General features: G+C 47.2%; 8 protein-coding genes across 8 annotated transcripts; 5 read left to right on the forward strand and 3 right to left on the reverse strand.

The window, feature by feature from the left end:
* Nucleotides 1-142: 142 nt before the first annotated feature.
* Nucleotides 143-1,600, reverse strand: MGYG_07155 (hypothetical protein; the record flags this gene model as incomplete). The annotated part of the gene is made up of 1 exon (XM_003171108.1): nucleotides 143-1,600. The coding sequence occupies one exon, from the start codon at nucleotides 1,598-1,600 to the stop codon at nucleotides 143-145; it is 1,458 nt and encodes a 485-aa protein (XP_003171156.1).
* Nucleotides 1,601-5,559: 3,959 nt separating this feature from the next.
* MGYG_07156 (inositolphosphorylceramide-B C-26 hydroxylase) lies at nucleotides 5,560-6,798 on the forward strand (the record flags this gene model as incomplete). The annotated part of the gene is made up of 3 exons (XM_003171109.1): nucleotides 5,560-6,278; nucleotides 6,337-6,585; nucleotides 6,651-6,798. The coding sequence occupies 3 exons, from the start codon at nucleotides 5,560-5,562 to the stop codon at nucleotides 6,796-6,798; spliced, it is 1,116 nt and encodes a 371-aa protein (XP_003171157.1).
* Nucleotides 6,799-12,343: 5,545 nt separating this feature from the next.
* MGYG_07157 (hypothetical protein) lies at nucleotides 12,344-14,572 on the forward strand (the record flags this gene model as incomplete). Its single annotated transcript, XM_003171110.1, has 10 exons — nucleotides 12,344-12,482; nucleotides 12,557-12,693; nucleotides 12,763-12,845; nucleotides 12,906-13,003; nucleotides 13,058-13,178; nucleotides 13,252-13,618; nucleotides 13,712-13,797; nucleotides 13,850-14,270; nucleotides 14,336-14,438; nucleotides 14,502-14,572. 10 exons carry the CDS (start codon nucleotides 12,344-12,346, stop codon nucleotides 14,570-14,572), a joined length of 1,626 nt encoding a protein of 541 aa, XP_003171158.1.
* Nucleotides 14,573-15,449: 877 nt separating this feature from the next.
* Nucleotides 15,450-17,410, forward strand: MGYG_07158 (RNA-binding protein rsd1; the record flags this gene model as incomplete). Its single annotated transcript, XM_003171111.1, has 4 exons — nucleotides 15,450-16,162; nucleotides 16,226-16,537; nucleotides 16,600-17,085; nucleotides 17,152-17,410. The coding sequence occupies 4 exons, from the start codon at nucleotides 15,450-15,452 to the stop codon at nucleotides 17,408-17,410; spliced, it is 1,770 nt and encodes a 589-aa protein (XP_003171159.1).
* A 1,008-nt stretch (nucleotides 17,411-18,418) lies between these two features.
* On the forward strand, nucleotides 18,419-20,089 carry MGYG_07159 (hypothetical protein; the record flags this gene model as incomplete). Its single annotated transcript, XM_003171112.1, has 2 exons — nucleotides 18,419-19,550; nucleotides 19,614-20,089. The coding sequence occupies 2 exons, from the start codon at nucleotides 18,419-18,421 to the stop codon at nucleotides 20,087-20,089; spliced, it is 1,608 nt and encodes a 535-aa protein (XP_003171160.1).
* A 1,161-nt stretch (nucleotides 20,090-21,250) lies between these two features.
* MGYG_07160 (SesB protein) lies at nucleotides 21,251-24,894 on the reverse strand (the record flags this gene model as incomplete). The annotated part of the gene is made up of 6 exons (XM_003171113.1): nucleotides 21,251-21,500; nucleotides 21,582-21,770; nucleotides 21,819-22,346; nucleotides 22,402-23,344; nucleotides 23,426-23,874; nucleotides 23,930-24,894. 6 exons carry the CDS (start codon nucleotides 24,892-24,894, stop codon nucleotides 21,251-21,253), a joined length of 3,324 nt encoding a protein of 1,107 aa, XP_003171161.1.
* A 1,069-nt stretch (nucleotides 24,895-25,963) lies between these two features.
* Nucleotides 25,964-26,370, forward strand: MGYG_07161 (hypothetical protein; the record flags this gene model as incomplete). The annotated part of the gene is made up of 2 exons (XM_003171114.1): nucleotides 25,964-26,201; nucleotides 26,270-26,370. The coding sequence occupies 2 exons, from the start codon at nucleotides 25,964-25,966 to the stop codon at nucleotides 26,368-26,370; spliced, it is 339 nt and encodes a 112-aa protein (XP_003171162.1).
* Nucleotides 26,371-26,416: 46 nt separating this feature from the next.
* MGYG_07162 (hypothetical protein) lies at nucleotides 26,417-27,594 on the reverse strand (the record flags this gene model as incomplete). The annotated part of the gene is made up of 5 exons (XM_003171115.1): nucleotides 26,417-26,511; nucleotides 26,573-26,805; nucleotides 26,873-26,960; nucleotides 27,031-27,112; nucleotides 27,259-27,594. 5 exons carry the CDS (start codon nucleotides 27,592-27,594, stop codon nucleotides 26,417-26,419), a joined length of 834 nt encoding a protein of 277 aa, XP_003171163.1.
* Between the last annotated feature and the right edge of the window lie 164 nt (nucleotides 27,595-27,758).

Below are 27,758 nucleotides of genomic sequence, written 5' to 3' on the forward strand. Positions count from 1 at the left end.
CGAGAGCAACAAGATAATGGGGCATCTGAAAGGTAAATGCTTGAACCAACATATATAAATACTTCAATATGGCTAAAATTAAATGCTAAAAAATGGATGTAAATAAAGAAGAAAAGGAAAAAAGAAGAAAAAGAAAAACCGCTCATACGTTCATAGTAATGACGGGAACGAACATAACGTCGAATCCACCATATCGTGCCTGCACACCAGGCGAAAGCCCATTCTCCGGGCTTATTCGAGAATTCCTGATTGCAACAGCGCTAGCAATTAACTGCTGTAAACCCGAGATCTGTTGTGATTCTCGCCTAGAACGAGAGTTACTCATGGTAGCGGTGTTGATATCTAGACGAGGACTTTGAAGGGGAGCACCGTTTGTCGCGGGGGCAGGAGTAGAGGAGTGACCGAAACCATTGTCGCTGTCCCTTGCGAAGCGTGTAAGGTGGTCGGTTTCTAGTGGGTTGAAAATCACAAACGTCCGTCGTTCTTCATCAACCGTGGATTCGGCTTCTTCCTTACAGGGGTGTTCATTCTCATCGTCTGAGTTTCTTGTGCGTGCAGCAACCGTCGCAGACAGCTCAGCTGTGGCCTCGGAGCACAATGAGCGGGTGCAGATTTCTATCCATGGTTCATCGGTTGAAAAGCCTACGACGAAGTCTGCGTTGGTCTTAGCGCTTTCAAAAGCCGCCACCCGGTATTCAACTGTGAATCGTTCGTCGTCGTCTCGGGGAGCAGAGATGATTAATCCCCGTGACAGGAGAGGGGGCTCGGGTAGAGATGGCGCAGGTCGCTCATCCTCATCCGCTAGCTCATCTTCTGCATCTGAAAGGGGGTTGTCATCGACCTCAACTGCAGAGGGCGTAGAGGGCTCTGTGCTTTGGGTTATTGTCTGTGTGAGTGATATAACCGATGCTTTTCGTGGAGAATGGGAGACAGATAGCCCATCGTTGGCAGAAACTCGGAGGGCCTCATCGAGTTCCATGGTATATTCATGCTCCTCTTCAGCTGGGGTTTCGTTTGAAGGCATGCTTCCACCGCTACTGCTGATCTCTGTACGGACGGACTTTGTCATGAATGCAACGGTCTCCTTTGCGGCGCGGCGAAGGGTTGGGATCAGTCGATCAGCTCCGTTCCCTTGCTGAGGCGAATCAATCATCCATGTGCTCGCTAATCCGGCCCATGCTGCGACGCTCACAACACCTTTTGTGTACCGTTTCCTTGACATATCTATATCTCGCGACACCTCGTCTGGGGTAAGAAATCGGTTGCTCAGCCGCTGCTGCGTGTTCAATACCCGCCCTCCTTCCCAGATAATAAACGCATGTTTCTTTGCGAGACGAGCTAGTTTGCGTACGCCTTCCAGCGACCAGTCGTCAATGATATCGGCGTGGACCTGGAGTACACCGATGTAAGGGCCAACTGTTCGAGCGAGGCGTAGCAGCGAACTCATAGTACTGATATTCGGGGATGCAGAGACGCAGACGAGCTCGCCATAGGGAAGAGTTGGCTTGCATTGCCGTAATAGCCGGAGATAGGTTGTGAGTGTGTTTGTCTTGGGGCACGACCTCGACGAAGAACTGGCAGTAGGGTCCATGGCGGGCATGTCTGGAATATCGGGGCCACCGCCGTAAGGGACGTCTCCTTCTTCCTCTATATACCGTCGATAGAACATTCAAGTTTTTCTGTCAATATTTTCTAGTTGTTTTCCTCTGGTTCTCTTCTGTAGGTAAACTGGTTTGGTTGGCGTTTTTCCCTCCTTCCTTCGCTCAACACCCTGGGGGATCTGCTCGAGAACTTCGTTGAGGCGGCGATAAAACACAAGTGTTAAGATGCGTATGCAGTAGGGATCCCAGCTAATTCACACCCGCCAGGAGAGCAAAGTTCGAAGAAGAGAAACAAGCCAGTGGCTCAAGTTGATCCCAGATCGAAGTCGCCGCTTGTAAAAAGCTAACTAGTCGGTAATACGAATGGGTCGATGTCTGGATGGGCGGCGAATAAAATTTCCGTAGCAATAAATAGTAAAGGGGGCCGGCTAAGGGATGAAAAAGATCCCCTTTCTTCTCTCTGGGGTACTCCGTAGTTTACTATGCGTGAATGTGACGGAGTTTCAGTAAGAATTCAGCGATGCAGCTGTAAAGCAAGCGTCCTGTCGTATGTAGAAAAGGGAGGCGAGGGAGAGAGGGAAGCAGAAATGAAAGAGAAGAGAAAGATAGAAGAAAGAGCGATTCGGGCAGAGACAGACGATGCCTTTTAGCTCGCAAAATGTCCTACCGGGGCCTTGGTAATGGCTGCGGTTGCACGACCTCCTTTGTTTCAAGCTTATCGTAGGCTCATATTTCGTCTTATGTTTGCTTCTTATGATGGGAAAAGACGATGCAGCAACCCCCTCGCCTTCAACGCCGGTCGTTTACATGGTCTTACACTCCCTGTACTCTTGTGTGCGTCGCAGAGTGTGTGGATGTAGATGTGTCCAGTCGCCCCGTCTTCCTGTCCTGTCGTCTGTCCGTTTGTCTGGCCGGCTCAACAGGGTGGACCATACTTTGTTCTTTTTCTTGCATTGCTTTTTACCGTGAACCTCACTTTCCTTTTTTTTCTTTTCGTGTTTTCTTTTTCTTTCTTTTATTTTTTTTTGGCCTGTCCCCTTTTAGGCACCTAGCCCGGCTTTGGAGGGCCAAAAATAGTCGGACGTGCTGCAAGATGCTGCAGTATATCAAGTGCTGCTGGCCACATCAGGTAACGCGCCCCGGCTGCGTTGGTCAAGGGTGTGTGGTTCTCTTATGTAGGAGTTTGTTGTAAGAGTTGCAAGTGTAGATACGCCAGCGGCGCGGTGGGACGGGGAGGAGGATCCCCTTTCTTATATCAATGTAAGAGTGGGCACTTGCAGCTCGCCGGCCCTCACCTTAAGTACTACCTTATGCTCCGTACGAGAATAGCTAGCCCCATAGACCCGGAATGCTGAGCCGTCCTGGAGATGGTGGTTGTTAGCTGTGCCAGCAATAAAATTAAACAGTAATATGCATAGCGACTATCCTTCGATGATGGTCGCAATGACCTTACTATGTTGGAAATGTATCCCGCCTAGAGGTACTCCATACGCCGTCCAGGCTGATGCTAGCGATGAGATCATTTGGGCGACCGGGCCAGAGGAAAAAGCAAAGGAAAATGGCGAGAAGACAGACAATCAAGCCAATGGAGCCGCTGAGGGTTGGGAGAAGCAGGATCACCCCCCCTTTTTAATGGAGTCGACATGCAGGAGGAAATGATCATGAGCAGGGAGCATCAGTTGGGGGTGCTGTTCACATGCATACTGCAGTTCAACAGGCACTTCTTCTCCCTCTTTTTTTGCTGTTATCCTATCTTTTTGTTTTGTGTTTTTGGTACTCCTGTTGATGTAATGAGCGGCAAACGGAGAATGCCATCCGTACCCCAAATCACCAGATAATAAAGCAAGTGCATGTACTCCGTACTCCGTATATTTTATACACTCCCGTATATAAATATATACACTGATATATATCTCCGTGCTGATCTGACAATGTTTCTTTTTGTTCGCTTCTTTTGTTTTTTTATCGACTGGGAACACTCGGTTAACGCCGATCCGCCATTGGCCCCATGAAGGATGCCTTGAATCTGGATCGCTGAACGCTGGTGGTTGGCAGAGAGGGGGGAAAGTTGATGACTAGGATGCCTGGCTCGGGGCTCTGATCTCAGTACTATTGGCCCCTATGAGACAGGCTATGGGAAGATCATAACTGTGCTAAGACTTGACGGCCCTTGCTTTGCCCCAGATTGACGTTGCAGGCGAGCGAATAGTTTTCGGTTCCATATAAGATGCCCGAATATCCAAATATATGTATATACGGGAGGCGACCTGCTGTGGATGAGTTGAGAACTAGCCGCCTGAAAGCTGTGCATGCCCAAAAACAGAAAAGGATATATATGTACGGAGCATACGATGCTGAAAACGTCGAGAGCCTAGCCTCTCCTAGGTGAAACGGCTATGGTCAAGAACAGAGTACGCCTCGAAGCCTGTGTGCGATTGTTGACTAGCCTACCCTTAGCCCCAGTTTGGAAGACAACTCGGGTCATGAGTTAACGAGTGCATGTCTTCCGTACTCCCTACTCTGTACCAACGTAACTTGGCTTCATGACAACTCGTAGCGGTGATGGCCGAACTGGCTATGTTAGACGAGCCCGTACCACCTATACAAAATTTCCGTACTTTGGCGTCCTTGGTGCACCAGAGTTTAAAATGAGAGAAAGAGGCGGGTTCGATATTCGCAGACTAGCCAAGTCAGTCAGCCTCTGGCTTTGATACAACGGTTGTCATACCGGCCAGATCAACCGATTGACCGCCGTTGAACAAGAAGATCGGGAACAAGATTGGCCCATGTCAACCTCTATTTTAATATCTCATTTTATACTTCCTTGCGCAGGGTTGATGGATGCATCGCTTTTTCGATATGCAAGAGCAGCGACGGTTTCCTTCCTTCCGCCGGTCGCCCGCGAATGAAAGGGAAACGATCAGATACCATTTGTAATCCAGTCAGGGCATGCACTATTTCCAGTTATTTATTGTTTGTTTGTATCAGCAATGATGCACAGCCACCGTAGCGTTGCATATTACACCGCATAAAGCTTGGATGAATAGTTAGCTCCAGGGGACAAGGGGACGAAACAGGGAGCACTGTGGCAGCAGACAGGAAGATACTGTGTCCTCTGGAGCTATGGAGACAGACACCGCTGCTGTCACTATAATCCCGACAGGCGATCAATCGTGCAAGACCTTTGGAGCTACCGCCCTTGGTCTTCCTTCAACCGGATTTCTGCTCGCTCTTCTTCCCCTCGTACAGCTGGGGGAGAGAGGGTGCAGTCGGTGCAGTTCCTGTGAGCCGTTAGCCCCCTTCCAGACAGAGTCGTCATACTGGTGACTGCAATATACGCCTGGCACCCTCGCTCTCCAACCATGAGTTTCCATCATATGGGCCCCATCGACATCCTGGTGCTCTCTCATGGTCCTGCCCCTTTACCGTCGCTTTCTCTCTCGTTAATGTCGTCGTCGTCGTCATCGTCGTCGATGAGGTTGTTGTTATTTTTTTTTGGTTCGGACATCGAACTTCTTCACAAGCAAAAGCGGTGATGACTAAGCAAACTCCCCCTTTGGGCAGAAAAAAAGAAACATCGAAGGAAGAAAAATATATCAAAAGGATGAGGCACGAGAAAGACGAGACGAGACGAGCAGAAGTGAACGGCAGACGGTCAATCTAAGGAGACTGAAGAGACTGGGCCTGTGGCTGTTGCGGAAGGGATACCAGCATCGATCAGTGACACTCACTCTGCTGACGATAATCCTGCTGGCTGCGAGTTGTCCAGCCCAAACCTTTCGACCTTCGCTAGGCCCCTGAGACGGGATCAGGCCATCACGGACAGTTTCAAACTCCGGCTCACCCGGAATCAGCCCAATTATAATATTACTCGGGCTTGTGTTTGCGAGCACTCTTCCTCAACTCACACCTGCCGATTTTTGTGCTCTGTTCGTCACGTCGACTTGATATCTTCATGATGCCTGCCCGAACACTACCCGTCTTTACCGCAGAGGAGATCAAGCAGCATACGTCTGCGAAGTCCTGCTTTGTTCTTCGTGGCTCGAAGGTTTACGATGTCACCTCCTTTGTCGATAACCATCCCGGTGGCGGCGACCTGATACTCGACTATGCCGGCAAGGACGTTGATGAGATCATGGACGACATTGTCTCGCACCACCATAGCGAGGCCGCATACGAGATCTTAGATGAATGTCTTGTCGGCTTCCTCGAGGAGCACACCGCAAACGGATCAAAGCGTCTTCCGAATGGCTCAGGCCCTAAGCCTTCGAAACCAGTCTACAAATCGACCGGTCTCTCCAGCGAGGAAGATCTCAACGTCGAAACGGACATTGCGTCTGACTATAAAACACACAAGTTTCTTGATCTTAGCAAACCCTTGCTGGTGCAGCTCTGGAACGGCGGGTTTTCCAAGGACTTTTACCTCGACCAAGTCCACCGGCCACGGCACTACATGGGAGGTGATTCTGCACCCCTGTTCGGAAACTTTCTAGAACCACTCAGCAAGACTGCCTGGTGGGTAGTGCCAACTATGTGGCTGCCATGCGTTGCATATGGGACGTTCTTAGGCTTGAGCGGTATGGCAGTTGGCACCGGTTCCATGTACTGGCTAGGAGGCCTTTTCCTGTGGTCATTGATTGAATATGGCATGCACCGGTGTCTCTTCCACGTAGACGAGTAGGTTTCCCGCTCTCTTCGTTTTTCTGCATCACTCCGACTAACAAGATTATTGTAGCTACCTCCCGGACAACCGAGTTGCTTTGTGCCTCCATTTCCTACTTCACGGCATTCATCACTATCTTCCCATGGATAAATACCGCCTCGTCATGCCGCCTACGCTGTTCGTAGTCCTAGCTACCCCGTATTGGAAACTCGCGCACTTCGTTTTCTCTTATAATTGGTATGCGGGTACCTTGGTCTTCTGTGGTGGTGTATTTGGATACATCTGCTACGACTTGACTCACTACTTCCTACATCACCGAAAGTACGTATCAACCACAATCCTGTCTAGTCGGCACAGGCTTTTATATACTAACATGCTCCTACTAGTCTCCCATACTACTACAAGGAACTAAAGAAGTACCACCTCCAACACCATTTTGCCGATTACGAGAACGGATTCGGCGTCACCAGCCGGTTCTGGGACAAGGTGTTTGGCACCGAACTCCCACCTCTCGCCCCCGCAAAGATCGAGTAGGCGCGCTATTCCGTCTATATACCTGCTTCACTTCCTTGGCTGTATCAATACCCGTTTATATTCACGTCATCACCTTTCTAGGTTATTTAATTCTTCTTCACACCCTCCTCTTCCCCTATCTTGTTTCTTTCCTTTAATTCAGGTATGCCCAGTTACTGTATAATGTCTTATTGCCTTTACCCACTATGCCTTTTCACAGAAAATCAATTCTTCCCCTTCTACACCTATTCCCCCTTTTTTTGCTTCTTTTCCGTTGTTAGTTTTCGTTTTCTTTGAAGCAAGAGACACATACCCTTTTAATGTATGAAATATTACTTAACTTTAATTATCAAGAGGAATGAAGGCACTATGGAGTGCCATGGCTTCTCCAGTGTTAATATTTAACACACGACAATAGCCATATGCAAATATATCAGTCCATGGCATCCATGGAGATTACTCATTGCCCACGGTAATGAACTAACTGGTTACCCAGCCATACTATCTACAAATGTTATTTACTCTGCAGTGGACTGCTCGCATTACCGAAAACTACAGACGTTTGGTAGCGCGGTGAAGTAATTTCTCTCGTTTCTCTGAAAGTAGAGCCATACCCAAGCCAACTGGTATATGGACGTCCGTTTTCAGCCCAGATTTTCACATTCACCATGAACTTGAGACAGGTGTTTCAGTATCTCAATATAGCAGCAATAGCAAGTGGATGATCAACTGTCTGGCTTCATCTGCGTCGGATATCCAGCTTTCTGAAAAACAATACGAGTCCCGTGCACCTTACCCTGTCGTTCCTTAGTTCTAGAGCATCGAAATCCAATTTGTTTCAAGATACCACTGTTGTTCACCAGTACTCCCATAGCAAAGGACTCTGCGCGCGAAGACCTCTATTGCTATAAACTTCCCGCATTCTTAGGCGGCGGCATCGTCATCCGCTTCGACCGCAGATTAAAATCGGTCCAGCCTTTCATAAATGCATACCGGCCTAAGTTTACCAGCAACGAAGGTAGCTTTAGGATGATTTAGACGCTGCTACAGAAATTGATCAGTCTGAATTTGAAGCAGAACCCCCCAGCTCATTGTCGACGCCACAGATGATATTGGGTTTCTTTCCGATATCACCCTAGCTGTTGGGGATACTCCGAGAATCACGGTATATTGGGGTGATGTAGGCCCATTTGCCATTAGGAAGTTAGGATGGCAGCTTTGTGAATTTGCTTTACGTCAGTGAATCAAAGGAGGGAGAATTCAATACATGGGCTAGGGCTTACAACAAAAGCCCGAGCCACTGGTAGTGTCTAGCGTAGGAAACTGAAATCCCAGTCACCTAGCATTTCCGCAATACCTGCTCCGAGTCATGAAGCTGTAAACGAAGGAAACTAGGGCGGGCGCTTCTGAATGTTTTTCTGGCTGCAGATAAGTACTGGGGGTAAATATGCGACGGTGTCTATACGTTCTAGGAGATAACTTGGAAAATAAAGGCCACACCTAGAGGCACTAGCAAGAACTCTACTAAATGATCGACTTCTGGAATGGCCCCGAATGGTCCTTAGACGAATAGACAAAAGGGAGATATGGAGAAAGAAAGTATCGGAACTGGGGTTTTAATAGTTTCGTTGGCAATCAAAGGATTGCTAGCTACCTACAAAGATAGATCTATTACGCGCAAGGTAGCCCAGCTTCTCTCTTCTGACGTTGGTGGATGGCGGACTCTATTCCCGAGTCTTCCTATAAGTAATTGAGAGGGTGACCCTTAGGCCAAGGTTTGGCGGGTAGTATTGACGCGCGTTAATCAATCCAGCACTTCACTAAACATAAGTTAATTCTAGTCAATGGTCATAGTTAACTCCAACCACTAGTTTGACTAGGTCCTGGTCGAGTGAAGCTTGTCTCATAGCAACCTATAATTAGAACTCGGGAGCTTGCAAGCTGTAGAGCCAATATCTCCTACTCCGCACACCCTATATGTGGCTTATTATGGCCAGCTTGGAGATGACACGCGATTATGATTGATGATGTTGATAATCTAACTCTACTAGGGGCAAGAAGCTTGGTCCAAGCGCGGCTCAAATGTGGGGCCGGCTCCACAAGCCGAGAGCCAATATCCGCCGACAATTATTCTATCCGCGAAACAACCCAGATAAGGGTCGTCGTGCCCTGGTTCAGAAGATACCAGAGGAGTTGTCCAAAAACGTGATCATGCCCGTAAATACTCGGTACTCCGTACAATGTTTCCATTTGCTGATATTTGGTAGAAAATCTTCGATCGGGCTATTTGCTAGGGGCTCCACTAACCTTGATACAGATCGGAGTCGCACCCAGTACTTCGTATATCCTCATGTGCTTCTTTATTTTCGCTTCGTATCTGCATTTCTATCTTTATGTACGAAGTAGAGAGCACGTATTTAGCATGTCCAATCGGTATTTATACCGTATGCACTGTCATGTCTGTGCTTCTAAATTTTAATTAGCATTACAGGGCTCGAGTGGTGAAGTGGCTAAGTGTCACTCTGAGGCCTCTATCCTAGTTGCTAACCCGCAGGTAAAGAAAATAAAAAGAAAGTGGGTAATGTGATAGAGACCTGCATTTTGAATCGGATCTAGCATTAGAAGAAAAAAAGAAGAAAAAGTAAACTGGAGGAAAGAAAGAAGAGAAAATCCACGTAATTATATTACCCTGTACTCCGTACTATGGGTGCCATCGCTAATGTTATGGTAATCCTAGAAGCTTTATTAGTATTACATAGAATTATCATGATACCGAGTATTTGACTATTGGAAAGTAACTATTTAATAAAGAGGTACTCTAAATTCAGGGTGTATATGTAAAAGGTCTGTTGTGGAAGAAAGATCAACGTCATAGAACCACGGTTTACTGGAGTAAGTACTCCGTACATTGAACGGACACAGCCCTACGAGGTGTGTACTTGTTTCTGGGCTGTTAAGACAAGTTTCGGGTGGCGGCTGAGTATGATACATCACACGAAATGAGATCGACGCTGATTTACCAATGTTGTGATGTTCAAACTACTCCGTACCCAAAATCGAGCTTTTTCAAGCAAACAGGCGTTAGCAAGGAGCAAGTCTTTAGATCGATGACGAGCTCCATCGACTTATGGAGTATGGAGTAATCCGTACCATATTAGCTGCTCAGGCAACTACCAAGCAACACTACTCTGTGCGTAGTAAGCTGTTGATAGAAATGAGAAGTTTCTCTTAGTCTAGACCCCTAGCAAATATGACATTTTATATGCGCTTCTTTGGTTGCCCCTGGGAGGTAAAATCGCACTGTCTTTATGATTGTCTAGGAATATGAAGACTAAAGTATGTAACGGGACATGGGGGCTGTAGGTGGTATATATCAAGGGTAGATGGTCAGCACGGGACCTACCATTTAGCAATAAAGGTATTATACTTCAGACATGCCTTGTCCTGTTAAGAGGAATCTAGCTTTCCCAGACATATTATGATCATACGGAGTACTCCGTACGTCTGACGTAGAAACCTCTGCGATGGCTCTGGCATCTTGTGAGTCGATACTCCGTACCTCATCAAGGCTGCTGGTAGCGCTTTAGCCATTCCACCGGTATCTTCAAATTGTTCTCGCTGCATTCATCGTATGGCTACGGATTATACTGACAACGATAATCCACATCGAGGACACAAAGGAGAATCGAGCAGGCGAAGTGGTGATATAACAGCCATCCTATATCCTGTTTTCAGCTTCGCAGCTTGTGGGACCCGGCACAGAGTGTCCATGCATGGAGTAACACATTCGTAGGCGCTGTTCAACTCGAGACGGATCGGCCAGCTCTTATCCCATTGCGGTATGTCTAACAAGGTGGGTGCTCCCTGAGCAGCTGGGATTGAATTTCTCGACCCTGAAAATTAGGAACCGGCAGGATGGCTTGAGATCAACGGCGATATTATCTCAGTGGCTGCATGGAGCTAAAAGCCACCGCAATTGTGACGGCTCAACCAGAGAGAAAACATTTATCGACGCCAAAAAAAACTTCAGCCTAGCAAGGGCCCAAACAAGGGTTAACTTGCCCGGAAAGTCGCAGCATACACCCCGGATGGAGCGTCGAACGGGCAACTCCATTTTTGACTGAGTTTGCCCAGGGATGTCTGAAGGATGCGCCAGGCCAATGAGCGCATACGCACTCGCTTGCGGCTTGCCCGACGGACGAGCTGGTTGGCTGTGCAGGAATCCAAGGCCTGTTTACAACCAGCGCTCGACGGCATAACCTGCATATCGCAACACCCACTGGGTCGCGTGAGGCGTCCAATTTTTTCTTCCTACGACGGATTTGCACCAGAGGCGAACAATCAATTGAGCGCTTACGCAACTTTATATACGAAAGAACAAGCGCAGACAATTCAGCTTGAGCCAATATCCAGACCGAGTGCTTTTGCGCCCCTTGGCTCCCTTGCGCCCTGGTGCCATTGACGTAAACTTATGCAAATGGCTGGGTGCTGGGCTCGCACATAATTCGCTGGCCATGTCACCGCGATTGGAAGAAAATTTTGATGTCTTGCGTGCCGTCCAAGAGCTAGAGGCGGAGTCTGGAACGTAACCAGCCCGACGTGACTGGTTCGGTTCCTTTATGTCGACACCTGTACTCCGTACACCGAGTTGAGACATGAGATATGCATGGCTAGCATGGTGGAACTGCGGATATTCCCCATGGTTCCGAGACCAGTTTCGCGTTTCTTATCGAACCGCGAAGCTGAGATTCGTTTATTCTTATTCTTCCCCTTTCTCCGTTTTTGTTCTTACGAGATGACGATATGACAGGCAACGCACCTAATGGACATGTCCAGGAATGTGAGCTGTGGAGTGTGTCAGGGGCTTATACTCCGGAGTTACATACGAGATGACCTCGAGATGCGAAGGGGCCCACCTCCACCACCGGTAACTAACTAGTTAATGCCTGCATTCAAATCCATTTGGTTAGGAAATGGGCGTGAATTGCGGCCAGTGCGCTTGTCTAAGATAAGACGGTCATGCATAAAACTTCCAAATAAGCTAACGATGGGATTTTAGTTATCTTTCCTCGAGTGGCAGCCCACAGAGTACTCTGTACAAACCTGGGGGTGGTGACCCGTCAAAGTCCCGTTTAGCCGGTTGACCCCGAGGGTGGGACTATCAACTTCGCAGAGGATACACAATAGTATGTCTTTGTATATAGGGGTAACCCTGGTCAGCATGTTAACGAGCTAACTAGCCCAATTAGAGGAGGCAGTTTGCAAGGGAAAGAATTTGGGTCCAATGTTTAAAGCCCAGCCGGCAACGCCACCCGAGCAACAGGAATCCAGCTCCGCCAGATACCAATGGCCTGATAGGTGACAGCCTGGTAATACGATCGACGAGGAATAAAAAATGGTGGTGCAACATGCATGAATGGGTCTGATTGTCCTTTTTGCTTTTGCCCCCAAGCCGCTGCCCTTTCCATCATTTATCAATGGCTTGGTGTCTCGCGGGTGGTTGAAAACTTCCAGACGCTTTGCTCAAGGCGTTTTCAATTCATACGCGAATATAGCGGTATTCAGTATGACGGCCGAGCCTACAGAGACGACCAGCTTGCTCCCACGGGAGGAGGGTGTCAGGGAACCCCCCAAAAATGACGATAAGCCCGTGGACACTGGTTTATCATGGAAGAGGTTGCTCGGTATTATCGGGGCGTTACTTGGTATGATATCTTGGGATCTCTCTTTCAATGTTTTTCAATTTGGACAACGCAATGGGGATTCTGATGTCGAGTAGGTGTTTTCCTTGCCGGTGCGGACGAGTCTATGGTGCTGGTGACATTCCAGACTATCGCTTCGCACTTTAAGCAGCTAGGGGACAGCCCTTGGGTGCTTGCGGGATACAATCTGGGTTACTGTGTGGCTCTTCCAGTGGTAATTAATTCTTAGAAAAGCGAATGTGCCTGAGAGCCTAACTTTGCTAATGTTTAAAACCCTGTCTAGTATGGAAAATTGAGTGACACCTATGGTCGACAGATACCATTAGTCGTTGCCTACTGCCTCTTCAGCGGTGGCTGCATATTTTCGTATGCCATCCCCCCGACTCTTCCACTTGAGTCATCTGAGATATTCTAATACATGTACAGGGGTTCAGCTGCAGCGCTCTGGCACGTTATTGTTGGAAGAGTGATAACAGGGATTGGAGCAGCTGGCATGGTTGCTCTAGTATGCGTGCTAATTACGGGTATGGATCAACGCCCATAAAAAAGACACTGTCCCATGTTCTGACAATCTATAGATAATGTACCGCCTAGCCAGGTAGCAATTACCCGAAGCTATGTGAACATGGTCAGTGTCTTTGGCCGTGTTCTCGGAGGTCCTATTGGTGCATTCATTACAGACAGTGTTGGCTGGCAATTGTAAGTATTCTTCCTCATTTACCTGGCTTTTATAACAAGCGCTTGCAGTCATGAACTTTCTGACTTCTTTAAGGTCCTTTGTTGTACAAGCCCCGACTGCAATCATGTGCTGTATCATCTCCATAGCCCTGCTGCCACCATCCAAACCAAAGGACAAGAACGTGAAAAAGATTCCGTTGCGCAAAAGAGTCGATTTCTTGGGGATCGGGATGTTTGCTATCTCTATCACCACATTCTTGGTTGCCATCAGGCTACTAGGTGACCATGAGGCTTCAACAAGAATAACCATTCTTTTCGGGGTAGTCTCCGCTGTGTTTGGTGGCTTCTTCCTCGTGGTGGAGGCATACTATGCGAGAGAGCCTGTCATCCCGCCTGGTTTACTCAAAAGCATGGCAGGTCCATACGCCGTACAGGTACTTCTACAAGTAGGGGTTTTTGGGGTAATATGCCCCCCCCCCCCCCCCCCCCCCCCCAAAAGATTACTCTGGTAAATCCAAAACTTTGAACAAATTAGCCCTGACATATCTGCACAGAAATTTGACAAAACATTGCGCCCTATTTCATTCGCACCACAGGTGCAAGTAGTACACGAGCTGCAGTTCATCTTGCTCCAGTATTTGTGGGTTTCACAATAGGCTCTGTCACTTCTGGTTATATTATTAGAAAGTAAGTTACACGCTTTTCACACTTTTTGATATCACTATGAGACTGGCATCGTGGGATGATGAAACTGACCATTCTCTGCTCGTAACTTTTAGAACTCATAGATATAAGACCCTGTCGATTATATCTGTTCTCCTCGGTCTCACATTTTTCACCTTGATTGCGGTAAGATGGCGAACTGGGGTAAGTGGCTGGGAGTCACTCTATGTGTTCCCAGCTTTCCTGAGTTTTGGACTCTTGCTTTCGACCACTTTTACCGGGCTGATTGCGTGCACTCCAAAATCCATCCATGCCACTGCTATCTGCGTCTACTACCTCTGTCAGCAGGTTGGAACCATGCTTGGAACCGTGTTTTCCTCTCTGACCATCGAAACAATTTTGCGTGAGGTGCTCAGGATACGCCTGGAAGATATTCCTAGCAAAATGGAGGTAAGCAGCTTTTATTCTATCTCTTTGTGACTTAATAACCTTTGGTTCCTAACTTTTTTCTGCAGATTATTGAGCGTGTTCTACATGATTCTAATCCTGACATCATTCCAGAGGCGTTACGAAGCATTGTTCGCAGCAGTTACCTCTACAGTTTCCAATTTGCTGCCTGTGAGTGTAGTCCTATAACTCCCGTACAGTATAGTGGGAAATATACTAACAGTGATACAACAGTCATACCCGTGATTACCACTGCCATAGTTCTACCACTGATGGCAATAGACAGGGAGGTAGAGGTTGAGTAGTGAGTCGATGTCGATCTGCGTCTCCCTCCCCCTATTTGATACTTTACCAGAATTGAGGCTAGTATCCCACATACCATTGCGAAGAAGATGGAAAAATAAATCGACGAAAATAAAAACTGGAAAAGGGTCAAAGCACAGTTTTCTACTTTGAATATTAACAGCGGAAGATTTCACCGTTTGACTGTATTTATGCTAATATTTCTCAGGTTGGCTTTCTGGAAGGTTACTTGTATACCTGGGGGTTGACTGCTTTATAGCTGTTTGAGTTGCAGTCTTTTATATATTCATGATAATATAACTATATATATTTAGCTATATGTTTCAAAGAATACAAGTGGAAGGCGTAAACTGTATCATCAAATATCTTAATATGCTCCGTAGTTATCTGGAAATTCTTCTACATATCGTCTCTCAATTTCTTGATAGCACTAATTAAGGTTAAAGTTAGAGTTAAACCTCGGCAACGAACCCAACGCTATCCCAAGTATTACCTAATCAAAAAATCACGTGGTCATGACTAAGCTTAAATTTTTCTTCTTCCTTTTGATCAAGAAACGAAGCAAGATTCGCTTCTTCACCACGAAACAACGACGGTAGCGACAGCAGAAGCGGCCTGTCGACTAGATATTTATTGTTACAGGTTCTGCAGCAGAGTTAACCATAGGTTGCTGCAGGTGACGGACGGAGAAGGCGGTTCTGCAGGCTCTGTGGCCAAGTTTCAAGCAAAAGCAAAGGGTTCGACCGACTCGCGCTTCTTCCCTTCTTACTGTCTCCCCTCTCGCATCTAACGGAAGCAAAAAGTGATATTTACTCCTATCCATACGCGTACCTCTCCTATCTACTTCCATATACCTTTTGCTCTTTTCCTTTCATCAACATGTCTGGTATCGACGTCGAGGCGTTACTTGATTCAACCGCGGACCCGGGGCCCGATACCACCAAATCTCCGGAAACGTCAGACCTGAAAGACAACGAAGTTGAAAAGAAAAAGGACCGTGACGGACGCCGTGACCGAGATGGCTCCCGGGACCGTGACAGGGACAGGGGTCGTAAACGCCGTGACCGAAGCCGAGACCGACGCCGCGAGAGGGATGCCGATGGAGACGAAGAGATGAAGAGCCCAAAAAGCGATCGCGCAAGTGCTAACGGGAGCCATAGAAGCCGAAAGAGAAGCAGAAGCCGCGATAGTGAGAGGAAACGCTCTCGTCGTGACCGTGACCGGGGTGATGACGCCTACCGCTCGTCTGGCGGCGGCGGAGATTTTTATAGAGGTGGTGGCCGGATGAGATCCCGTTCCCGGTCTCCGCTGGATGATAGATACTATAGACCAACTGGCCGAGCTCGCCGTGACGGTGACGATCGAGACGACGAAAAGCGTCGTTCCCGGCGCGATAGGGACGGCCGCCGACGTTCGCCCAGCAAGACCCCTGAACCCCAACTGACTGAAGATGAACGCGACAGACGTACCGTATTTGTTCAGCAGCTTGCTGCTCGCCTAAGAACCAAGGAGCTTATTGCTTTCTTTGAAAAGGTTGGCCCAGTAAAGGAGGCCCAGATCGTGAAGGACAGGGTTAGTGGGAGATCCAAAGGGTAAGCAGGTCCTTTTTCTCTTATACATCTGCAAAGTGCAGATTGAAACTAACCCAATTTTAGTGTTGGTTATGTCGAGTTTAAGAACGAAGAATCAGTCCCACTTGCCATCCAGCTTACTGGACAAAAACTTCTAGGAATCCCAATTATCGCCCAGTTGACAGAAGCTGAGAAAAACCGTCAGGCTCGTAATCCTGATGCTCATTCCAGCAACAATCAGCAGTCTATTCCCTTCCACAGGTTGTATGTCGGTAATATTCATTTCAGTATCACTGAGAGCGATCTGCAGAACGTTTTCGAGCCGTTTGGTGAACTCGACTTTGTTCAGCTGCAAAGAGAAGAAGCAGGACGTAGCAAAGGTTATGGCTTCGTACAGTATGTCACCACTGTTGCGAATGTTTGTTTTTCCTGGTTAACTCAATTAACTGTTGTGATAGGTTCCGTGACCCAAACCAAGCTCGTGAAGCTCTCGAGAAGATGAACGGATTCGACCTTGCCGGTCGTCCCATTCGTGTCGGCCTAGGCAATGACAAATTTAGCCATGATCCGGCCCAGCTGATGCAACGACTTCAACAACAGGGTCACAACCAAGGTTCATCGTATTCCCACCACGGCGGCCGCGGAGCCAACGCGGGTGGTAGTTCCGGCGGTAATTTCGACCGTGCAGGCGGCCGGGACAATGACAAGGGCGCTGGCGGCGCAAGCGCGCTAGATGACACAGATGTCGCCGGTGTGAACTTTAACAATTATAGCAGAGATGCATTGATGAGGAAACTCGCAAGAACAGATGAACCCGCCGCTGAACCCGCTCCTGACGAGAAACGCAAAGCCCCCAAAGCCCGTACGGAGGCTAAGCCTCTCCCTGTCACCGTCAATATGGCAAGCCGCTGTGTGCTTCTACGGAATATGTTCGACCCAGCCCAGTATGTTATCTTTCCAGCCTATTTCTTTAGCCTTTTTCCCTGAATAGAAATTCTAATTTTTTATAGGGAAGAAGGCGAATCTTGGGTTAAGGAACTCGAGGATGACGTCCGCGCTGAATGCGAAGAAAAGTATGGCCATGTTGTTCACATTTCGTTAGATCCCAATACCCAAGGCGACATCTACCTCAAATTCGACCGTGTCCAGGGAGGCGAAAACGCCATCAAAGGCTTGAACGGCCGTTTCTTCGGCGGTCGACAGATTAGTGCCCAACCCGTCGTCGACGCCGTTTACAGTAGTCTTTTCTCCAGGACCAAGGCCATATAAGCTGTCTCCGCATACTATGAGTGAAAAGACACCTTGCTTAATTGGACCTTCAGTTGCAGACGGTAGGTGTTATCTACGCGATCTTTGGACAGCTCTTTTCTGCGTGCTCTTATTACTACTTCACCAACCCCTGACTTATTAGGAGTACATGACCAATCCCCGCGCTCAAACTGAGCTTTGGGGTTAAGGGAAATATCAAATCAATTTCGGATGGTGCTTTTTTTAGGTAGTATGGATCGTCAGGGAGCTTTTTTCTGGCTCTCCCCCTGCTATTATCCACCGAAGCATGGCTAGTTACATCTAGTTTTGTTTCCTTTATAACCACAATTTGTATAGCTGTCTGATTGATATTAGTTTATAGCATATCATAAACATATTATTCGAGCAATTGTTATTATAACTAGTTGTATAAATGCAGTCGGTGCTGTATACATGTATAGAATTATATCAGGTTGCTGCATGTCAAGCTCTAATATCTCCTCCCCCTATAGGAGCCAAATGTTTTGGTTGCTAATTTACCTTGATTCAATCATTAAATAAAAAAAGGGCTTCAATATGTACACGTACAATATCTATCTCCCCAGCTAGGTAACATCTTGTTAACCTATACAATATCTCAATAGAAGTGAGGCACACTATCTGGGCCTGTCCTCTCTGTCCTGTAGTGACTGTTAGCGTACTTTTCACTTACTCTCACTTCTGGTCCTCTTACTAGCGCCACTTTTGTGCGCTCTGATATCTTTTTATATCTGCTTTCTTTCTCTCTTCCTTGAAAAATAACAACCGCCTCTATTGCCAGAAAAAGACTGGCAACTCCCTGATTCTTAGTAGAAGGTAGCTTAACTTACCTACTACGTCAATAATATCTGTTGCCTAATAGATATCGTGCAAAGGTAGGACCTGCTATACTCCCTTTAGTATCCCTTAACGCTGTATCTCTATGTGCAGCAAGTAGCCGACGCAAAGATATATCTAATCTGTGATATTTAGTAGAGCAAAGAAGCGAGCATGTCTGCTTATCGTGGAATGCCTATGGCTGGACCAGGTGGTATGCAGTATCATCCTAATGTCCAGCCTATTCCCCTGCAACCAGTGCCTTTGCAGCGTTTGCCTATGCAACCGCCTGGTTCAGGTCCTATTCAGCAATCACGCCCCCAACCTCAATCTCAGACTCAGATTCAGCCACACACCCAGTCTCAGATCCGAGTTGAGGATATAGACGCGTTTGAGAGCGAGATTGAGTACTTGAAGGAACAACTTGAGCATTCCGAGCTCCAGAGAGAGTGTATCCAGAACAAACTCAATACTGCACGAGCCCAGGAGCGTCACGACCACGAGATGATTGAAGGGTTGCAGGCTCGTATCAAAGAGCTGGAGGAAATGCTTCAAAGACATGGTATCGAGGAAGACAACAAATCATCCTCTATGGCACTGGTTCCTGCGAGCTCTTGTGATACTGAAGGGTATACTGGCCCTGGGTCTGGTAACCGAAACGGGTCGAGCTTACGGAGAATGTCGATGCAAGAGCATCCTGAACTTTCTCCAACTACTCGATACCAAAATGTCTTTGGGCAGCCACCGCCGCGTTTCAATCTACCAGCAGCAGCATCTACTACCGCAAACGCTAGACCAAATGGTACTCAGGCTGGTGTAGGTTCCCAGTCTCACTTTGCCTCGACGAACTCGAACGTCAACTCAGCTACGGGGACGGGCACAGGAGCAACAAGCGAATCCCGAGGTATGTCATCTTCGCCTGAGGAGCAGGTCGCCTCCTTCGTCTCGATGGTGAACATGCAACCTCAGCAAGCTATCCACATTCGAGATCCAGCGTATACTAGCAGTGACTTCTCAAACCGGCTGGTCGGCTTGTGGACGGCATCTAAATGCTTCGCAATGAAGTATACCAATACTGCCTTCATGTATGATGAGAAGAAAGTGAGTGAGGAGCTGCGTTCGTTCTTGAACCATGCATCGAACAATGCAACCGAGTTGCTGAGCAATGTATCCACCCGATTCTTGATGGTCTCCAAAATCATCAACTGGTTCATCACGAAAACAGTGCTGAAGACAACTGTTGTCAGCGGCTTCGATCCGGCCGTTGATTCGGAGATTAAACAGATGGTTACCCACGTCAATCCGGGTAAGAGGCAACACCATCCTTCCCACAGCGGGTTGCTGTGATTAACATGCTGACTAGTTATAGGCACACCGTGTACGGTAAAGAATGCTATGATCCAGGGTATCGGAAATCACATACTTCTCCTCCGCAACCGCCCGTTGTTCGACAACTTCTTCAACAAACGTACTCACGAGAACACTCAGAAGTTGTTTGAGTTGTTGACCCCATTAATCTTTTCTCGCGATCAGAATGTGTGGTGTGATCTCGTCGAACTCATGATTGACGCACACAGCCTCGCCTTGATCATGTATTCCGGCCCATACGAGTTCAAATTTATGCATCCGTTGAGCCACCACAACTTCGATCCGACGTACATGACAGACCACAACGCCGGAACGGATGAGGACTGGGCGATGCAGCAGGCAAAACGAAAGTATACCGTGAAGCTCGCCATCACGCCAGTTCCATTGTTCAAGAACGTGGTCCTCCACCCTTATGCGGCCGTCCAGGTCCTGCATCTTGGAGACATGCTGTTGGGTCCGGAGCTCGGCCGCGAGTAGGATAATGATATTCGTCGACACTTCATCTTCTGGACAATCCATGCCAACATTTGATCTGCTTCTTCTGGTATCCTCTTGAATGCCTTGGAACCATGATAGTGGCCATAACGAGTCCAACACTCTCCTTTTCAACAAAAGTTGCAGAATTCTTTCCATAATCACTTTGTTATTTCTGTGCTCGAGGCCACTGCCACAGTCATGCTGCGTCTTCATTGCACTACCGGTGCTCGCATGATGTAATTACCTTTCCAGATAGGTCCTTTTTTTCATCCTTTTAGTCATGACTTTCGATATTTTCATTTCGTCTTTCATTTTGATATTGAAACTTCATCTCAAAGCAAAAAGATTTGTAGTTCATATTTCCCTTTTAGGGGTAAGTAACGATTACAGTTCTAATGGTATTTATGAGTTTTCATTGGCTGAGACTTGTCTATCTTGTAGCTTTGATGTGATACTGTAATTTACACTAGTCCAGATACATTGGCTTAGTCATCTTATGTACCCTTGCCCAAAAAGGAAATCATTATCTGTTGGAGCCGCCGTTTTGACCAGGCTGTTTGACCTGGCGAGTATGTTATGATGAGGATTTGAATCACCACACGTGATTCCATTAGTCATCACTAGAACGCGATACTATAACCGACTATCGATATTAACGTGGAGACGATCACCTTATGCTCAACTATTTCCAATAGTAGAGAGCAGAGATTTCACAGAGATGAGATTCGGTAATATATGGAAAACGTAGCTATAAGAAGAGCCATATCCCATGTGTTTAGCAGTTAGATAGATTGAAATACATACGTCTGCACAACGCAATCTCCATTGTAAATTGAGATAGTTCGATATAACGTTCGCCAAGCCTAGCTTACTCAGCAACCTCCGCTACGATCCAACAAGAGTTCCTTACAGAGTACTCCGTACGAGGCTCCCATCACGTGACGTTCATCAAGCCTCCGAGATTATCTGAATGCCTAGCCTTTTATCATTGTCGGCTGTGGGTACTCGTTTTTAAGGCACGAAACTGAATCTCTGAGGTATTTGGCTCTGAAAGTCTTCCTATGGCGCAGGTTTTCGGCACAAGAGAGGTTTAATGAGTGTCTAGAGTATATGCAAATCAACGGCATACGTCAAGTTCGCGTCCGCTCTTCTACGCGGAAATTACCGAGCCCATAGGGACACCAGCCTATCATACATACTCTCGTCTTCTTCCTCATTATCTGCCGTCGTATTACCAAGTATTGCTTGTTTGATTGCTCTTGCCTTTTTTTTCATTTTTGCAGCCAAATCCTCGTGCCCCTGTGCGAGAAAAACTTCGGATAGTTTATAGCTGGTGCGCCCTACCTCCCCTTGACGGAAGATCTCATCCTTACCGGACGTATATACCTCCAAAGCCGACTGGAGTGCAACCCTAGTTTGAGAAATAGTTAAGTATGGGTTCACTGGCCGAGAAAATACCTAGATTTTTAGAGTTTGGTTGTTCGACACATACCTGGCTTCATTCCAGCACCCCAAGCGAGCATAGTGCCATCCCACCTTGTGCCATGCATCGCCTGTCTTATGGTGCTGTTCCTGAGTTTGTCGCCAGCATTTTAGGGCACTTTTGTGCAGCTCAAAAGCCTCATCCAGGCGGTTTTGGTCGATTCGGACATTACCGAGGACATACTTCATATGACCAATTCTTTATACTGTCAGAGCTCTGCCATATAGAGGAGTCCGGGGAACGTACATGAAATCTTCCGTATCTTCTGGACCATATTCTGCTTCACGAAGAGCGATTAACTCTTCTAGTCGAGCTGATGCCTCGACAAGAGCTCCGCGGGCCCATTGAGAACGGCAAATGTTAACTTCGTATGGAGAATGGATATCGTTCTTCTCTCCAAGCTCTAGGCATTGTTTATAGTACAGTTCTGCTTCGATCTGGTTGCCAAGCCCCTGGTAAGAATTTGCAATCCCTCCCAGGATGGATATCCTCCAATCTGCACCACTCCCGGGTGGGCTCTGAAAGCCGTTCGCAACAGCATCTATATATATAGCCTGTTCTTTCTGGAATAGCTCAAGAGACAAAGAGAAGTCACCAAGTTCTGTTGTTATGCAGGCATGATTGTGGCAGATATCCAGAAGAGCCACCGTCACGTCGTGTGAATCTTGACTACTGCCTAAGTTTTCGGAGTTCCTTTTGAGAGTCTCAAGGATACGGTCTGCAGATTTTATGTGTGCCAGCCCGTCTTCAAGGAAGCCGGTCGAGTAACATAACCTTTACGCTGTTAATTCCTGGGTCATAAGCAGCTGAAAGGGGGAATAGTAAATACCAAGAAGAATATGACAATAGTATAATATAATGAGTCGGGACCTGCAAAGCTTCTAAATGTTCGCCCCGCCAATGTTCGTCACAGAAGCGTCTGACGGACTCAACGTGTGCAAAATATTCCAAGAAATAACGCCTGTCCGTCTCCCTCCCAGGGACATCACTAGGGTAAGACCAAGGATCTAGCGCAATACATAGTAGCCTGGTCACGGTTTCAAATGCTATTTGGCGAGATTTGAGCGACATTTCACTCCTCAGGGAATCCCGCAGCAACGTATGCACATGGAAATATAAGGGCTCGTTCCCGCTTTTTCGAACATTTCGAGACACCAGGCCTTTCAATAATTTTGTGATATGCAGATCGAAGTCCTTGATGAACTCAAGGTTGCTAAGATATTCTGGTGGCTCATCCAGGTCCAGTAGGCTCGCTGGAATTTTGCCTGGGTGCAAAATGGATATGACGTCCATCAGCACGCGCGACCCATTGTCGAGAGTCTCAACACGATCCTTGAGAGCGTCTCTCAAGCCTCGGTCATAGGGCGCGTAATTGCGATTGACTCTCTCAACACTAGAGTTTCGGATGACGGAATCGGAGTCCTTATATTTCCTGTTATACTCCGAGAGCGATCGGCCGCATTCGTTAATAACCCCTATACAGCTCTGTATCGCCAACGGATGGTTTGCGACTCGGCGCACGATTTGACGTGCTGCTTCTCGACTTTCCTCTAGAGTACCATACGCGTTAAGAGGCACTTGAGAAAGGACCATCTCGACCGCGTCACTCTCATCAAGCGGTGGCAGTTCAGCCCCCGTGCCAGCAACCGTACTGGTTGCAAATGCTGGATCCAACGTTGTAATTAAGACTGCGCCAGCTTTCCCATGAGGCCACCATGTGTTGATGAGTTTTGAACTTTCCGCATTATCAAATACGACAAGGAATGGAACAGCTATTGCACGGCGGTCAGTACTGCCCAACGCCGCACCAATGTGCGGAAAGTGCTAAAGCAACGAGGATAAAGTCAACCTACTCAAAGATTCGAACCAGCGCAAGAGAGCTCTCGCTGTAGCAAGAAAATCAGACGATTCCTTCACCAATCCGAGTTGCTTAGCATAATCGTCAAAAGCCTCGAGGATCTTCGTCTCCGTATCGGCATAAACCCACAGAATGTACTGGAAATGATCTGCTGTTTCAGCAACAAATCGTCGTGCGGTCTGCGTTTTCCCGAACCCCCTGGGGGCCCATAGTGCAAAGGCTCGCCCTTCTGAGGGGGCTGCTGCCTTAATATCGACCAGATGCTCCTTCATGACGTTTAAAATTGTTTTTCTCCCAACAAAGTGACGGTTCTTTGGAAAGGTAATCCAGTGACACGATTTCTGGTGGTTCTGGTTACTTTCTGGCGAAAGGATATGTTGACCACTGTGGTTTACTTCGATGCGTGATGTCTCTAGATCCTCACGACCTCTCACATCGGCTTTGCTTGACATCACTATTAGTTACGTTCTCTTCTACCGGCGCGAACGAAGATCCTTACCTGACTTCCGACTTCCACCTTATTAACTCTGCAAGTAATCTCTTAAAGCCAGTATCTTGATCAGAGCCAAATTTGACCATGTTGGTGTGATCTGCGTGAATACTGAAGTAGTTATAACCATCAAGGCAGGCTGACTCCTTGGAAACAATCTGCCCAAGGCGACCCAAAGGGAGTTCTTCGAAGAAACATGTCACCCTAAAAGGCCTTCCACTTTCTCGCAGTCCTCGAATCATCTCCCAAAATCTGACTTGAATATTTTCTAGGAGCTGATTATCAGTTTCCAAAACCTCTAGCAAGTACTTATTGGTAGACCCAACAAATCCCAAGGCTGAGACCGGTATTTTAGACCAATCAGCTAGCCAGGCCCCCTTGTGAGGAGTACCCATGAACACTATGCCTTTGGTGGTATTGAAAATATTTTGAAGATAGTCTTCAGGATTATTTCGTGACAGGAGAATAGCCTCTTTGCAGATGAGGCCCCCTAGGCTATGAGCGACAAAAATGAGAGGGCGAGATAAAGAATTGCAGGCAGTTCTTTCCATTGTTAAGTCATTGAGTAAGTTTTTGGCGTGGTCACCGAGGCGATTTAGCGACGGTTTTGACTTGTTGACGATCTTCGAATCATAGCCGTAGGTGAGGATATGAGCTCCGCTGAGAGCAGATGGGAGTAGCATCTTGGGCCACGGAATGGACTGGCCCAGCGCAGTCCACGTACTATCCCGATTCCCAGACAGGCCATGAATAAAGCATATGTCAACCACCGCATTAGGGCATTCGTGTAAGACCTTGACTCCATCGGGGAACAAAGATGGTGAAGGGTCCTGGGACGAGGGCATGGGTTGCGTATGAGAGGCGTTTGGTGACACAATAGAGCCATCGTTTGTTGCTTGTGCTGGAAGACTCTGGGGTTGAGAAGGCTTTGGCGCCTTCTCCCCCCGAGTAAACATCTTTCGGAGCCTTTTCATGGCTGAAGGCGCAACGGAGCCTCTAGAAAAAGATTCAGGATTATACAGAGTCTTGTAGTACACTTCAAAGATAAGGGAGAGTTAGTAGTTGATCGGATGAAATAACTTCAGAAGAATTAAACAAAGTTATTCTCCTGTATAAATAAGTTCTCCTCCCAGCTGTCAAGCAACTCTAGGGCGTGGGAAACTGAGAGCTAGTTACGGGTTGAGGCTAGGATGACTGAACAAGCCTCACTGTTCCTGGAGTGGGACCAATTACCGTTACAGAGTGATGCATGATTCCAACAAAAAGGGCAATCTGGGCGGCTGCTCCGAGAGCAAATACCAAGCTATGAAGCATAAGCATGACTTGAGAGATCTGGCAGCCTCGGAAGCTTAACTAGTTGGTAGAGTCGGTTTGGGGCCTCTCGTAGGGATAGGCCTGGGAACCGAGCAAGGCTACAGAAAGTGCCACCCTTTAGAGTGTATCGTGTCACTTGCTTATTTGTTTCCACTCGTTTTCTCGCTCAGCTGATCCATGCTCTTCGTTAAAATGAGAAGGCTGTCTTTGCAAATCGCGCGAGTACTCGGATGGCCACTTTTCCCGTTTTTTTTTTTTGTGACTTAAGGTTTGTTGCCTGATCCACCACGCCCCGCCGAGGAACGTGCGCGGACGGGCACCAGTAACTAGTTGAACTGTACACTCCGTAATGCGGGGTAGAATCTGGGTTCTTCCCGCTACTAAGAAATACGACTGTGGACACCAGGTAAATAAGCCAGCATCCTTCCATGTCTTCGACTTCACTAGCTGCCTTGACACACTAGAAGTCTACTAAATCTCATCCTTTTACTTCACCTCGCTCATATTTTACATGTATGTGGCTATCGTCAAACGACTTTACCCTTCCTTTACCCCCTTCACCCGCCTTTCAGAGATGGACTAACATATTTCAACTGTCTTCACAGCTTCACGTAGTACACCACATTCGACTACTCATATTGTACCGCAAAGTTCAACTGCGTATTCTAAGCGGTAATCCATCCCCTTGCCACACTAGAGTTTGGACATAACTAACTTATTCAGCTCACTATGGGTCAACACTCCGAAAAGTCCAGCGCAGACAATCGTGACCAACCCTGGAAGTCGTTCTGCGACCCGAACTCTAGCGAGTTCGACGCTATAGTTCAGGATAGTCCCGATCAAGAGATGGCTGGTCGTCTCCAAGCCGAACTTTTCAACTACATGGACGAGAATACACGAGGTGGAGGTAGAAATGGTGGAAATGGTGGAAATGGTGGAAAAAATGGTGGAAAAAATGGTGGAAAAAGTAAAAAATGAATAGGCGTTTTCCCTCAACTTGGAAAAATCTAACCTGTCTGACAAAACTTGATGTAGCTAGCTTAATTGGACCCAATCAACCTCAAGCATCTTTCATACCTAAATTCTTGAGCATTAGCTTAAAGCTGCTTCCTTCAACAACACGCAAAACATTGTGAGACGCCTAGCCTTGCACTCGGTCCGTACTTCCAATCGTGTTTATAATCATTTGAAAAACCTCACACATCGTAACTCAATACTCTCGCGCGGAGGCTGATCACTATTTACACGGGGGTTCGTAAAAGCTGAGTGCACACCAACTAGAATAAACAGTCAATAATAAACAGGGTACAATTACTATATATGAAAAGGCATAGTTACATGGAATTTCCAACCCATCTGAGTGCACGTTCCTGAATATGGCGACCTGTGAAGTTGTCTGGTCATCCAGAAAATACCACCTGTGCTCTGGGTTCGGATATAGACGTAGGCTCTCCCCAACGTGGTCCCTATGAATCACATCGTTGAACTCGATATCCTTCCGTGTGATTGTATTGAAGTCGCAGAGAGCAAGTGGCCAATCCCTATTCGGGCCTCGTGTGGGCCGCCAGACACTACAGTTGGTATCCCGTCAGCTAAGTAGGCTTCCATAGCAAACTGCGTCTTGTGGGAAACACATACTTCAACATGTCATATCTATGTCCACGCAAGTACTCATGAGCACGTAGAAGGGGTTCGATTGCTGTAGCAGCACCTTTTGGTGTAAAGTCTAGAACCACTCATCAGCGATGGACCACGTAAGACGATTAGGTGATCAAGTAAAGACATTAGAATCTAACCAGTATGTGCATAGATAATGGGGTTGATAGACTTTGGTTCAGCGCTTGCGACTTTCAAAAACGTCTCGTTCCGTTTCCTTCTCTTCATCAAGTTGTTAGCCTTTTCTTAACTTCCAGGCAGGGTATTATATGCATCCCTTCAAAAAAAAAAATAAGAATAAAAATAAACCAATCCAGAGGTAGCCCCAAAGAATAAGACTGGAGAATCAAATGGTAAGGGAATCATACGAGATAAGTCAAAGCACGAATCTCCAAGGCATCCGGAAACAGTTGCTCCATACGCGCCACAACTTCACCATAATATCGATTCTTCACAAGGTTATCGTCGTCGAAATTTTCCGAGACAAGATTGGTAGGCCAGTCTTCAAACTGAAAGCCATGGCTATCTAGAGTAAATTTCTCTTTGCATTGTTGGGCATTGGTGATATGCACGTCACAAGGAATATAAGAATGGTTGGTCTTTTTCCCGACTTTTTCTGGTATATCAAATGTGATCATATATGGCTTCTGGCTTTCGTACAATTTGAGGCGTTGAAGATAGTGGATCTTGGCTGCGAAAGTCATCTTTGACGACGAAGAATCAGAACTCGGCTGAGCGCGAAAAGAGTTCAACTCGAGCGGTCGTGATCAGTTTGCCTTGGAGTGGTTATTGGGCCTTTACCGTCTCTTGAAACTTGACCGCCCCGCGTGGTCGGCAGACTCATTGCGAAGAACAGAGCTTCCAAAGA

The sequence above is a fragment of the Nannizzia gypsea genome, genomic scaffold (genome assembly GCF_000150975.2).
Source record: "Nannizzia gypsea CBS 118893 supercont1.6 genomic scaffold, whole genome shotgun sequence".
Lineage (NCBI taxonomy): Eukaryota > Fungi > Ascomycota > Eurotiomycetes > Onygenales > Arthrodermataceae > Nannizzia > Nannizzia gypsea.